The sequence below is a fragment of the Aphelocoma coerulescens genome, chromosome 10 (assembly GCF_041296385.1).
Source record: "Aphelocoma coerulescens isolate FSJ_1873_10779 chromosome 10, UR_Acoe_1.0, whole genome shotgun sequence".
NCBI lineage: Eukaryota > Metazoa > Chordata > Aves > Passeriformes > Corvidae > Aphelocoma > Aphelocoma coerulescens.
This window is the reverse complement of record NC_091024.1, coordinates 11,772,671-11,787,045: the sequence shown is the minus strand read 5'-3', so window position 1 is coordinate 11,787,045 and position 14,375 is coordinate 11,772,671. Positions and strand designations below refer to the sequence as shown.

Here is a 14,375-nt window from a genome sequence, read left to right as displayed (position 1 = left end):
AAAAATAAAGGATATAATGACAATTCATGTTAATTCTGACAGAATTTTAATTAAAAAAAAAGTTGCTACTTGATTACTTTTCATTTCTAAAACTTGGACTACTGGGACTAATCAGATCTAATTTACTTCTCACCAAGTAAAAGTGGTTGCTTGACGAGAACAATGGATCAAGAGCTCGTTAACCTCTAAATTACAGCTCCATGACACTTTTGGAATGGTGATACATTCCCTCCTCTACATATGGAAAAAAAGGGAGTTGTGGATCTTCTGTCAAAATGTGGCACACAGCCTTTGTTTTTTATCCACATGTGTATGTACACAGACATACATTTCTTACATTCACTTTTCTAAAGACCTTTCTTCCCATTTTATAGAATCCCAGAACATCTGGGTTGGAAGGGACCTTAAAGCCCATCCAGTCCCCTCCCTGCCATGGGCAGGGACACCTTCCACTATCCCAGGGATCTCCAAGCACTGTCCAACCTGGACTTGGACACTTCCAGGGATGGGATTGTTTCACTTTAACTCCTACTGTGCTGTTATCCCATGACTTGATTAACCTTGTAAAATCCAAGAGTAGCAGTTTAAAACCTGAAGGGAGCAGATTCAGCTCCTCTAGAACAGATGAACTCATTGGTAGTGACATGAATGATTATATTTGGGAACATTTCACTGCTCACAGGTTTTGTCCCCTCGTGCTGAATCTGTTGGCTTCTGCTTTCCTTTGATCCAAGAGGTCCTTGCAGGCGGCTGGAGCCACAATCCAGATTTCCATCTGTCACGTACAACAGGAGCTGAGTCAGGGCCAGCTGGTCACTGTAGCAAAGGTCAAGGTCTGTTGCCCACACCTAATCAAAACAGAGGGGCATTCAAATAAACTGGAAAGAAGAAGAGTAAAATTCAGCAATTTTGAAGGAACATCTCTGCCTTTATTGTTCTAAGTGTTGGCATTCCTGCTTTTGGTTTCCTGGTGCTGGAGCAGTGCTGGCAGTGATGAAGATCTTAGGAAGGAATCCTTCCCTGTGAGGGTGGGGAGGCCCTGGCACAGGGTGCCCGAGAAGCTGTGGCTGCCCCTGGATCCCTGGAATTATCCAAGGCCAGGTTGGAAAAGGCTTGGAGCCACTTGGGATAAGGAAGGTGTCCCTGCCCATGGCAGGGGGAGGAATGGGATGGGCCTTAAGGTCCCTTCCCACCCAAACAATGCCACGATTCTATGATTCCACAAACCGCTTCCAAACAGGAACAACCAGAACTCTTCTGTAACTTCAGGAATAATTTCTCAGGCAGGACTTAGGAGGCTGAGGGAAGCACTATTAATTGCTTCTGCAAGGCTCCTCCACCCCAATAACCAGAGCTTGGTTTTCCCAGGAGTTTTTCCCACTTAAAAAATCCCTGTGCCTACTGTGCCAGTGAGCAATGTTCCCACACACCAATATCTGTCCTACAGTGGACCCCTTAAAACAAATCTCCCAGTGAACAACTTGCCTAAGCCCTGGAATGGTAAATGGAGTCATTATAAGGATATTAAGGGGTCAGGCAGCCAAGGCCTCTTGGAAAACTGGAGTTAATTTCAGAATCATATGCACATGGTAATGCCCTTTATAATGGGGAATAAATCACCCCAGTAACAGTTGTTAATATCTAACTGCCAAGTATCTGTTGCTGTATTAAATATCCTATTTGTCAACTTAAATATTTCCTGCTGCATGGTCTAAAATGCAAATTGGATGCTAATGGCTGGCTTTACTTAGTAATAGGGGACTGTTCCCCAATTATAATACTTAATTTTCTTCAATAATTTATTGTTTATCATCACTTCTGCAAGACAGGAAGAACTTTGCTGTCCATTTGTACTTTTCCAGTATGTGCTAACCTATTCAACGAGCCAAATAATAATTATAAAGTATTCATATTTTAGGAGTGTTCCATTAATTTTGATAAATATTATCAACAAATCTGTGTCAATATGTCCTAGATCTTGTCTCAGCTGGGTTTTACACTCTCAGTTAAAACTTTGCCCTCAGAAAGAGGTGGCAGGGCCACATGAGAGAGCCAGGGACCCAAAACTTGGATATCTGAGGGCTGTTCACTGGCTCCAACTGAACTGTTTGCTCTTAATCCAGACTCTGATATTACACCTGACCTCAAAAACCACACCTGGAAGCTTTGCTGAGCACAAACAGAGCCACAGGAGGCAAGCTGGACTGAAGGGGGACCATAAAAAAGGTTAAGCAAAGACATCCCTGCAACTGAAGTGAGTACCAGAGCAGAGTCCTGGCAAAATGCAGGGGATGAGTTGAGGATTTACCAGCAGATAAAACATTAAAAAAGCAGCCTGGCAAACCTAAGCAGCCATTAGCAGTAGATAAGTTCATTCCACCCTCCCAGGGATTCACACAAACCCTACCAGGTGTGGGGTAGCACGTACATTGTGCAGGAGTTACTCCCCAAATCCCACGTTGTCAGTGACTACAATTAGAATACGTGCAAGTGACATTGTTTTGATTTCAGATGTAGAGAAAACCCCATGAATTACTCGTGTGATCCATTTCACATCATCTAAACAAAGCCCCAGCATGCCAGTTCGGCTCCAGTGCCCGCTGGCACATTCCCAGGAGCTGCTCTGGGAAGGACAGGAGCACTCCTGCATCCCCTGCTCCAGGGAATGGCTCCAGCTTGCCCAAGGAAGGGACAGTGAGAAGAGGGAAGAACAGAAAACACTTTTAGCAGAGCAACTTTTGTGCTGGAAATCATGAGATTGACCAAATACTGGTTTAAGGAGTTTCTGTTTGCTTCCAGAGGGGATTAAATAGTTTTTGGACATGGTTTCATCATCTCAGATCAATTTATGCTGCTGCCTACAAAATTAAGGGCTTAGATCCCCAGGGGCATGAAAGGAAGGTGTCCATCCCCTCCTCTGCTGTAACAAAGGAGAGCTCCAAAACCTCCCTAAGCTTCATGTTCTACTTAGGTAATCATAGTATATTTTGCATTTTCCAATATAAGGTGTGGGGAGGAGGAGGAGGAAGGCAAACATGGCTGGAAGCCACCTGTCCACCTCCTTTCATCCCTGAGCCTGCGGCTGAACCACCCCTGTTGGAACTTAGAGCAGCCAAATGGCCACTTCTTGGTGCCAGCTGGGATCACCCCCAAGGATTGTTTTCCTGGCTCAGGACTCTCAGAGAACACGTTATTGTGGCCATGTCCCTTCCTGTCCTGGCCATGACCCAGAACATCCCTAACGTGGGGAGAAAGGAAGAAGGATCAGATGGCACAAGATTTTCCAGCTTTATCCTAGCAGGGGATTCCCTTTTGCCACGGAAACATAAAAATGGCCTTTAAATCCCCTTTGTGCTGCTACACAAATGGGAAAACACAGGGCCTGGACAAGGGGTCTGACCAGATGAACCAACTCCTCCAGTAAATCAGGAGCTCTTAGGAGATGACCTGTGCAGAGGTCAAGTTTAAGTAAAGAACGATACAATCCTACAGATTAACAAACATCTATAATTGAGCCCATCCTCACGTTCTGAGCAAATACAACAAAGGCACACATGTAATTGCACGTATTTATGATTGGAGGTGTCAAATCCTGATAGGATTGCATGGAAAATTAGCAGAACACAAGGAGTTTTCACCTGAAATTCAGGGATTTTCAGAATTTATGTTCAGAAAATAAACTGGAACAGAGCAGCCTAGAACTGATACTTGATTTTCAAAGTTCAAAGGCAGAAGGTAGAGGCAGTAGTTAAGACTTTAGACAGATTTAAGACTGGCTTTAGGTCAAGCTAAGCAGAGCACAGAGATCAGGACTCTCCAGAATCCCACCAGTGGAAAAAAATGAGTTAGAAATACATCCTGCAAGACTTGCTGGCTGTTTATCCAAGGAAATATGTGCTTCCAGGAGAGTCTCCTTTGGCATGCACAGCTTCAGAGCTGGTGCTTCGTGGTGAAGACATCTCAAGTGAATAAAGTCACAATTATGCTGGAATTCTTTACAGCTTCCATAAAAATGCTTCAGCTTTAAAACGTAAACTTGAGAAGGGAAGAAAACATAAATTCTTAAAGAGTTACTAAATTACAGCTCTGCTTTCTCCTGTTTAACTGTTTTATCTGCGTCTGGTATCGACGTCTGCGTTACTGTAAAGAGCACCCGTGCTATTTTTAAAGAAGTGCTTGAACGATACTGTAAAAATGTCAATTAGTAAAATATTAATGCAACTGGGGCGTTGGAAAGAGAGTGTCTTTTATGACTTTTAAAATTTGCACGAGAATTGATTCCAGCAGTGCTGGCAGGCTCTTATCCGGCTGCCATCTCGTGGCAGCTGCTGGGATGGGCTGGGGCTCGCCCACAAACTGCAATTTTAGGGCTCTACAACTCCTCTCTCCTGGTGGATATAGGATTGGGAGATCGTTAATGACAACACCGTGGCTCTTGTTGGAAAACAGCACATAGAAAATGCTCTGTTCTGTCTGGAGAGACCCTCAGACATGAGCGGGAATTGTCCAACCCTGGCAGTTTATCCAGTGTTCCCTCGTTACTGCTGGGAAAGGCTGAGGCTGTGCAAAAGCCATCAGACCCCCAGAAAAGGTGACTTAGGATCCTGCTTCTTCAAACTATCCATCCACAGAGCTGTGGAGGTACGGAAGTTGATGTGTTTAAATATTCCCACTCAATTCAGTGGATTTATTTGGGTGAAGCTCCTAGCTGGGATCTGAGCAGCAGGGATCTGACAGTCAATAACTGGGGAGGATTTCACTCTGAGTGGCCAAGGCTTTGCTCTGAATGATCATCTTGGAAAATAAAGTGGGAATCAGAAGTGATTCAGTCCAAATTCTGCACCTAATTCTTCTCCACTTCTTCCCCAAAACACTGAAAACAGCATCTCCATCTCCCTTCCCCTCAGGAACAAGGCACAGGTGCCTGTAACTGAGATAGAAATAGATTCTTGAGGCAAACAGGGAATTGTGTGGAGTCCCAGCTTTCCCTGCCCCTTGGATCTCACAGCCAGGGGCTCGTGGCAGCCAAGGCTCTGTCTTCCCACTGAGCTGTGTGTGACAACACATGTTGTTCCTTATCCATCACAGGTCCCTTTGCTCCTAGTGCTCTCCAAAGGTCAATATGTTCTGTAAAACACACTTGGAAAGAATTCCTGAGTATCCTGGACTTCCAGGAAATGCATCTGAGCCTTCCATCTACTGCATTCAAATGTACACTTGTGAAATGAGTGAGCAAATCTTCCAAGGGTCTAATAGGATTTCTTGTTTGCCAAAAACACTGTGCTTTCAGGAACACAAGCCTTTGTGTGATCTTTCTCTCCCAAGACAGATGGCCTCACAAATTGCCTCTACATCCAGTTAAATTTAAAAACCTGTGCTTAAATAATGTTAAAGTTGTGGTACATGCTGATAAACATGGGAAATACTAAGGTAAAATCAGATGGGAACAAGGGAAGAAAACCAAGATGGAGCAGACAGGAATTCTAAGAAGCCACAAGAATTACTGAATGATTTAATGAGTCCTTGTTTGTGCCAGGAAATGTCACAACCTTAATAATCCAGGAAGTATTCCTGCATTTCAGTGAAATCCTGGCTTGAGTGAAACAATTGGCGAAACTCCCATGGGCTTCCATGGGTGAGAATGTCATCCCTTAATCTTTTTAAAGCAACTTTCCATGGAAGTTGTCCAATATGGCTTATCCAGTATTCTAATTACAATGCTGTGGACATCCCTTTTGGGAGTCAAATATAACTAGGATCTGAATTTCAGAGCTGACAAACTACTGTGAGAGTGAGGCCCTGGCACAGGGTGCCCAGAGAAGCTGTGGCTGCCCCTGCATCCCTGGAAGTGTCCAAGGCCAGGTTGGATGGAGCTTGGAGCACCCTGGGGTAGTGGAAGGTGTCCCTGCCCATGGCAGGGGATGGAACGAGATGATCTTAGAAGTCCCTTCCCACCCAAGCCATTCCATGATTCCATGATTATTCTGATTCTCTGGTTCACCACAGCCACCCTACAGTGGATCAGTTACCAAAAACCTGAAAGTTCTGCAGTTTCCCACAGCCTTAAAATCCAGAGATGTTCCCTTTTACAGTCAAACACATCTTAAATACTGAGGGCCCTCAGTGAAGATTCCAGAATAAAACACCATGAGAATGAAAAACAAGGAGATGCATCAGGTCTACATTTGATGCTGTTAGAATACCCACGTGCTTTCCTCAGTTCACATGCCCCAGAGTTTGAAAACTGTTTGTTCCAAAGGGCAAAGCTTTCTCCTGACATTTTCTGGAGTTCCATAGGAAAATTGGCATTTCTTGATCTCAGGGAGACAGTGTGAGGTAACAGACCTGCCCCACTCACCTGCTGCTCCCTTGTCTGCGGATGGGTGAAAGCCACAAAATCAACGGAGAAGTAGCCAAGCACTCCCTTGGATTTACAGACCTCCCCAATTTTTGAGCAGAGCAAGTTAAGAACTGCTGGATCCACAGAACGTTGTGGGATGGTGGTGCCAGAAGATCTGAGGGGTCCCTCAGCATGGAGCTGGTCTCCAGATGACACCATTGTCACCTCCCCTGTTGGCTCTATCAGCAGATCCACTGTAAGGTTGGTGATGCTGGCAGAGAATGGGAAGGCTTCGATCACTCCACCTGGAATTAGAAAGGAATTATCTGTCCAGCTTGGAATCAAATCCACAAGTGCTGCCCTTCAGGGTGCACAGGATGGAGCCACCAGCTCCAGGGGGGGTTGGAGATACAGCAAATAAATCAGTGGAATGGGAGCAGCAGAGCCAGAACCATGGATCTCTTGGAGGAGAAAGGAGTTCAGTTAGTGGCTTTTCAGTCCCACTTCCAAACTGGATAAATCTCACAGCTGACTGGAGAAACAGGCTCTGGGGTAGCAGGAGTGAATCCAGGTCAACACCAGGCCCAGGACAGCTGGGAAATGCAATGTTGGGACTGGGGGTAGGATAACTCCTGCTGTGAGCTCATCTTGTGGACTCCCATCCATACAATGGCCCTAGATAAGAGTCTGCCTGTGGCATTCATCCACAAAAGGAACTCGGCATGGAAATAACAGCTTCCAGCATGGTTTCCCACAGGAAGGTCACCAAGACAACTGTTTGGAATTGTGGATTTGCCTTTTTATTGCATATAATGCCATAACCCAATTTTGGGTTATGTTGGGATAAACTACTATGTAATAAAATTGGTACTAGATGTGCTAAGTGGCATTATTCAAAAAGAAGAATACCTTCAAAGCTTTGAGTCATCCTTGTCTCTTCCATGAAGAAATACATAAAGAAATGTATATATGAAATATTCTCACATTTACCTACATTCATGTGCTGAAATTCCCTAACGCCTTTCCCCAAATGTGACAGTCTTTGGTGCAGCACCCAAGGATTAAGGAGTTGGTGCTTATGGATTCAGAATCCAGAGTTAATATAGGTAAAAGCTTGGACAGGACAAATGAGTGATAGAACAGTGGCCTATAATTCATTAGTAAATGAACATTTGAAGCATAATGGAGAAATAAAAGGAGATAAATATTTAAATGGGCCCAAGACTAACAAGAATATGGCAGACAATATGGCATAATTACTCCTTATAACACTTCACAGCGACTTTGCAGTCTTATTTACCTTGACTAAGAAATGTTTGGAGGAATTTTTCCCATGTAGGGAATCGTTTCTCATTGACTGGCTGTACGTGCTGTGCTAAAAGGCCCGGCAGCTCCTGGGAGATCTTCACCAAAGCTAGCTCCTGCAGAAACAAATTAAATAGAACCACAAGCAATTTTACTACAGAAATGAAAACTGCTTGTGGGGTGATTAAAAACCAGGCCTCCAACAGGCAAAAAAAAAAAAAAATGTGGTTACTGTTTACCCACAGTCAGGAAGCCTTTTTTAATTTTTCTACTTACTCCTCTTCCCTCCTTCTGCAAACTGTCCTTCTCTGAAAGCCAATCCCCCCTCAGCACAGCATCTCTTGCATTATAATTTATATCAATAATTGGATCTGGCATCTGAAAATGCCAAGTACCTGGTAACTGCTTTGGGATCAATACCAGCAGTCAATAACTTGTACATCACTTGTATTTTGAAGCAGCATATTGAAATAGTCACATATGCCAGCAGCAGTTTCACTGGTTCTATGTTTAAGCTCTTATATCAACTCAAATACCCTTTAGTTAGAAAAAAAAATACGAATAATCAAGCAAAAACATTTCTAAAGCAAGAGATATCCTTTTAAATCTGTAAAATATCTGTAACAAATTCCCAAGTGCCTGTGTCTTTGGTGGAGTTTGATTAGTCACTCCACAGCTAAACCAGCTTTTTTCCTAGTTTTAAATTCTTTATTATCACACACACAGCCCAGCCCCATTAAATACAGAAAGTAACTGCACTGCTTTTACTGCTCCCCAAAGTCCCAGAAGAACATGAGCATATAAAGTGCAAGGACCCTGACTGGATTGCTTCAGGCTCCTTTTCTTGCTGCTTCATGAGCCTCCCTCTGCTCCCCCGGGGCTCTTTGCCTCTGTTTTACATCCCCTCTCCTCAGCACCCTGTGCTGCAGCAGATGACCAGCCCTCCTCTGATCCTGCCAATGTCCTCAGCCACAATCACTTTATCTCAGGCTCTGGAGGAACATGATGAAACCTTATGGCTGACAGCTAAGAATAGCAAATAAAAAATTGAAGCTGTTTTTCCAGAGCAGTGAGCTTGAAGAGAGGGGCTTTGTCATGGAGCACATGATGTAAAGTAACCAAAAATGCAAATTCAAAATCACTTTGCTGTGATTTACCGACCAGAATGAGAAGGATGGAACAATGATCAGAATCCCAGGATAGCTTGGGTGGGAAGGGACCTTAAATCCCATCCCATTCCACCCCTGCCATGGGCAGGGACACCTCCCACTATCCCAGGCTGCTCCAAGCCCTGTCTAGCTTTGGACACTTGCAGGGATGCGGCAGCCACAGCTTCTCTGGACAATTGGGCAATTAGGGATTAACTCTGCATGCAGGAGACCTGGATAAACCCTGGTCCTGACTGCAGTCACCTTGAGACTTCAGGAAAGGGATTTTCCATCTGCGCCTCAGCTGCCCAGCCATGAAAAGGGGACAATCGCTGTCCCTACCTCACATGGAATTGAGGGAAAAAACGCCATAAAAATATCGAGGTGTTTAGATAGCGATGCTGATCTGGGCTATGTGAGCTCCTATCATATAATAAGGAGAAAAGTATGTTGTTGACTTAAAAAATATCACAAAAAAAGGGTTAAAAAGGGTTTTAGTCAGTAAATCAATACACTAAGCAGCACAACCTCATGGCAAAAACAAAGGAGCACATAAAACTTGAGATCCAAGCTGAGAATTTACCCAACTTCAGGTCTTACCCTGCTCATTTCCTTAGGATCTGAAGGAGGAATTTCAGTTTTGGATGGCTCAGCTGACTGAAACAGCAGAGTAGTGAGCAAATATCCATTGGCCTTGTGTGGGTTTGTATTTGTGCTGAATTATTGCTGAGCCAACAAGGCACAAGCTGAGGTGGTTTATGAAAATAAACGTGGCTTTGGAGAGAGGATGTGAGCCATGATGGATGGCCTGGAATTGCTGCCCCACAAATCAGTTCACAGTAGTGCATCCAGCAACACCTCTGTCACTCCCAGTCTCATCCCTGAGACCTGCTGACTTTGGGTATTGTGCAATTTAAACAGAAATATAAAAACAAACAAAGCAAGAGGTGTGCAGTGGCAGCCTGAAAGCTTTTGATAAATCACAGGGAAAAAAACCCAGAAACAGGAATCTCTGCTGGCTGTGGAGGCATTTGGGAGTGCGGTGCCCAAGCTTGTGTAAGTAACAATGAAACTGTGAGCGTGTAACCTGGGACACAACTTTCCAGTGCAACAATTCCGAGCTGTATCACCTTTCAGACAGAGCTGGAGGATCACACATGGCTCTGGAAGAAACTTCCCTAAACTGGGTGCAAAATCAGGCAGAACTTTCAAGGGACTTTTTCTCTGCCTTTTTAATTTTCTTCTTGCACGTCTAAGGCATGGCTCCTTCAGGATAAGAAATCATGGAATCCTGGAATGGTTTGGGTTTGGAGGGACCTTAAAGTTCATCCCAGTGCCATGGACAGAGACACCTTCCACTATCCCAGCGTGCTTCAAGTCCTGTCTAACCTGGCCTTGGACACTTGCATGGATCCAGGGGCAGCCACAGCTTCTCTGGCACCTTCAGCACTGGTGACTGTGAAAGATGTGAGCACCAAACCCAGCTGTCTTGACAGAAAGAAAACAGAATTTTAAACAAATAATCAATTCAAGAAAATCTGACAAACTTCCCTTGAGCTCCAACCCAGTGCTTTGAACAATGCCTGGGCAACCAGGGTGTTCACAGAAGAGAGTCGGGCAACCACTTTTTAAGGATCAGCACCTGGAATTCTGGTTGGGGTTTTTTTGCAACTGTAAGCTCTAAAAAGGCAATAATCCTGATTATAGGGAGTTTTAGTAAGCAAACTCAAGCCTGGATCCAACATTCACTCATGAAGTCAAACCTTTTAAAAAAGATCAGTGCTCAGCTGGCTAATTTCGTTTAAATTGGACAGTATCTCCAGCAGAGCCTACCAATGTTTTATCTCTTGATGTGGCCCAAAACAATCCAGGATCACAGGCTCAATGAAAACAGGGAGCATTTGTTCAAATCTTGCAGCTGATGTTTCTTGGTAGCAGTAAAAATGAGCAGCTCAAATACTGTTTACATCATGTAGAAATCCCTACATCTCTCCAAATTGATTCTGCACCTTTTTTTAACAATGAACAAGCACCCAAAAAAAACCCCAAAAACCAAAAAAAAACCCAGCTTTTCCCCATTAAATGAAAAAAAAATTCTCACCCTTCAGCAAGGGTTTTCTTAGGCAGTTGCAACAAAAAATTAGGACCAAATGTGGCAGATGTTGAAGGCAGCAGTAGGAAATCTGCTGGAGACAGATCAGCCAGCAAGGAAAAGCCTGTTGAGAAGAGAAGTAAATAAACAGGAAGAAGAAATAGGAAGAAAGACCTGGGGAAATAAAGAGGCTGCAGAGCAGGATGCATAAGACCCAGGGCTTTTTAGCTAAAAATCAGATGGAAAGGAAGTTATTTAGACTTTGCAAGCAAATAGAGTGAAAAAAACAACTCCAAATAAGAAAAGCTGAGTGGGCCAGAGAGGAATAAAATCAGCAGAGAGCTCCTGAGCAATACAAACTGCCACGACTCTGCTGCAGTCAATGAAGCTGGGGCAATTTATGCCACTTGGATGGCACAATGACAATTCCTACCATTTATAAGTACATCCTTTCTGTTGTGATCAGTGGAGCTGGGATAATGTATTCCAGCTGCCTGGATGGGAATTGGTCCAGCCCAGCTTATTCTGATGTTCTCAGTGACACCAGCAACCATGGAAGAAGCCAGTGACTGCTGCCTGAATGTCCAAATAACTGCCATTATTTCCTATTTTGCAAATTAAATTGATTGGACACTTTTTTCCTAATTTGGAAAGGTCCACCCTGGCCAGGACCACAAAGTACCACAGTGAACAGAATAAATAGAGAGGTCTATAAAACTGGGAATGGTTTCGGAAGTGACACACTGAGCACCCTCTCTCTACTTAAAGTTTGCCTCCTGATTTAAAGCCTGGGCTTTTCACTGTTAACTGCAAATTTTAAAATTAAAAAGTGCCAATTTTGCCTTTCCCGAGCTGGAAAAGCATGTTCAGAGCTCAGGTCCCATCATGGCAAACTGCCGTCATTACCTCCTCACACAAATGTTTTTCGTATGTAAAATTGCTTTGTAAAATATTTGCTCCATCTGCTGAAAGGAGCAAAGACAATTTTCCCTGATAGCTAATGGCCCATTTCAGCTGCCTGGCAAACGGGGCTGCCACTGGCATTAAGTGGGATGCTGCAAACAGAGCCCAGAATTCCGCGCTTCCCGGGCTCATCCTTCCCAGGAGCGCGGCCCTCGCTTGGAGCCGGACAAGGGGCTGGGATTGCTCCCACTCAAGGGGCTTTTTGTGGGGTTGGGGCACATCTGCCACGCTTCAATAGAGCCCCACAAAGCAGCCCCTTCCCGGGACTCCCAGAACAAGGAGCTTAGTTCCCTTTCAACTTGCCAGCACTTAAAGTGCTGCTCCTTTTTTCACACCACATGGGGCCACGGTTCTCTGGCCGGGCTCACACTGCCACTCCACACGCTGAGGGTTTCCATATAGAAAGATCAAGCACCTCTTTTAATTCTAAATTCAACTACAGACACACACACATACAAAAACCCCACAAAACCCCCTCTGCCCTGGACCAAACCCCTTCCCAATCGCTTCTTTCATTGTGCACTTTCCTATTTACCATCCATTGAAAAGCACATGTTTACATTGTGCCCTGAACTACTTCAACATCTGCTAACAGACCAATAAAAAATAAATAAACCAGGATTGTTTAGGAAGAGAGATCCTTCCCTATTTCCTGCAAACACTCCTAAGCTGGCAGCAGCAATATGCTGCCAGATCCCTGCTCGGAAAACAATCTATGCAGGGAAATCAAAGATCAAATCAGCGCTGCCAAAAAATCAGCCAGAAAAAGGATCTTGAAAGTGCTATGAACCCCTCAAAGAATTCTGCATGATTATGCACTGAATGTTAGTTTAAGATTAGGATAATTTTATTAACTACTTTGCTTTCTAATCCAAATAAATATTCCAGAAGTGTGTCTTTTGCAAGGTGCGTCCTGCATGTTCAAGGTTCCCCACACCTTCCTTCAGAGAAAAGAAAACACAATTGTCATGATCTTCAAAAAGCTCTCTTCAAAACAACAGTCATATATTTATTTCAAATGCAGCATTTGTAAGTTCAGGATATTGGGATGTTAATCCTCATACAAAATGAGATCAGGAATATTTGAAGGCATTTTCCTGTTTTTTAGTGAGATTTCTGCAAGTGCACAGACAATTCTGATGCCCTCAGATTAAAATTATTTTCCCAATTAATTGAGTTTTCTCTATTTCAATCTCTATAAATTTAATGCACTTTTGTGACTTGCTCTCCTTTGTGGCTTGTATCTCTAAAGAAAATATTCTAATGAATTTCAGAAAGAAAAAAAACCTTATACAGAAAACCCACAGTCACTTCCCAGGAATTTTATGGAAATTGCTGTAATGCTACGGGAATTGTCAGACAAAACCTGCATTGTGTTTCACAAACAACACACACTTAAATTCCTTTTATTCCCAGAGTTGCCTATGTGTTACTTTTTGGATTTTAGCAAAACAAACATTTTTAAAATAATCCAAGCAGGCATTTTATTGGCTGCACCAACATTAAGGCATTTCAGATTTCTTTAGTGCTCTTGCTTTATCCTCTCCTTCCCCACTGTTATTGCTACAAACTGGCACTTAAATTCAATTGATTCAGAATATTCTGGATCCATATGGCCTAAAACCCTGGAGCTGAAGTTCTGATATTGCCTCACTGCTGTTTTCTAGCATTTGCCTCTCCTCCAGTCCCCAGATGGTGGAAGTAACATTTAAACCTCCTTTTCCTCTGCCTTGTACAATAGACCTTGGCACCATTTCAACTGTTTACTCCGGTAATTAACAGCACTGATACCACAACAATTACAACTCCTACAATCTTAGCACAATAATGCTATGAATTAGTGAGAGCTAATGGCTGGAAGGTATAGTGGTTCCAGACTGCGAGATCTGTGCATTTTTAGAATAAAATAAAAGGTAGGAACAGCACGCTGGCGGTAGACAATGATTACCTAGTAATTAGTTTACACAAAGCTTCCTATTTAATGGCAAAACGCTGTAATTAACGCGTGACAGAAAATCAAAGGGTACTTTGTAAGCATATGAAAAATTAACACTGCAGGCCTATAGCTTTATGTACTGATTAGGAGCATATTAAATCAATAGGACATACAGCCCAACAGCTTGCAGAGCCCGTGCTTGTGGCTCAGGAGCGATATCCCGGCTTTCAGAGCCCAGGGATACAATTCTGCTTCATTTTACCTCAGATTTGCACATCACCTCAAACACCACCATGGCAGACACACAGATAATCTTAATAAACTGAGGACTGTGTGCAGGTACAGGGAATATTTCAATTATTTGGGATAATTGCTGGCAGAGCCCTGCTCACACTAAGAAACCTGCAGCACTACTCCTTTACATCATCAGTTTCTTCCGGAAGTCTTTGGGTTCCTCTTCTTTCCCTAATAAACACAACACCAGTTAGAAGAAATGTTAAAAACCTGTCAAAATGTTGGAAATACATTTTCTGGGGATCTGTCAGAGTTTCTGGCCCTCTTCAGGCTGGAAAAATACCACACCTGCAATTC

At 43.5% G+C, this 14,375-nt stretch overlaps 1 protein-coding gene across 5 annotated transcripts in view; it reads right to left on the bottom strand.

Annotated features, from left to right (window-relative positions):
- Positions 1 to 14,375, bottom strand: part of IQCH (IQ motif containing H) — a 67,700-nt gene that overhangs the window by 8,913 nt on the left and 44,412 nt on the right. For all 5 annotated transcript variants that reach the window (XM_069026246.1, XM_069026249.1, XM_069026248.1 and 2 more), the window contains 3 exons: positions 7,641 to 7,761; positions 6,359 to 6,645; positions 681 to 848 (listed from right to left, as the gene is read on the bottom strand). In XM_069026246.1, coding sequence (XP_068882347.1) covers positions 681 to 848; positions 6,359 to 6,645; positions 7,641 to 7,761 — 576 coding nt within the window. The remainder of the gene's footprint in view (positions 1 to 680; positions 849 to 6,358; positions 6,646 to 7,640; positions 7,762 to 14,375) is intronic.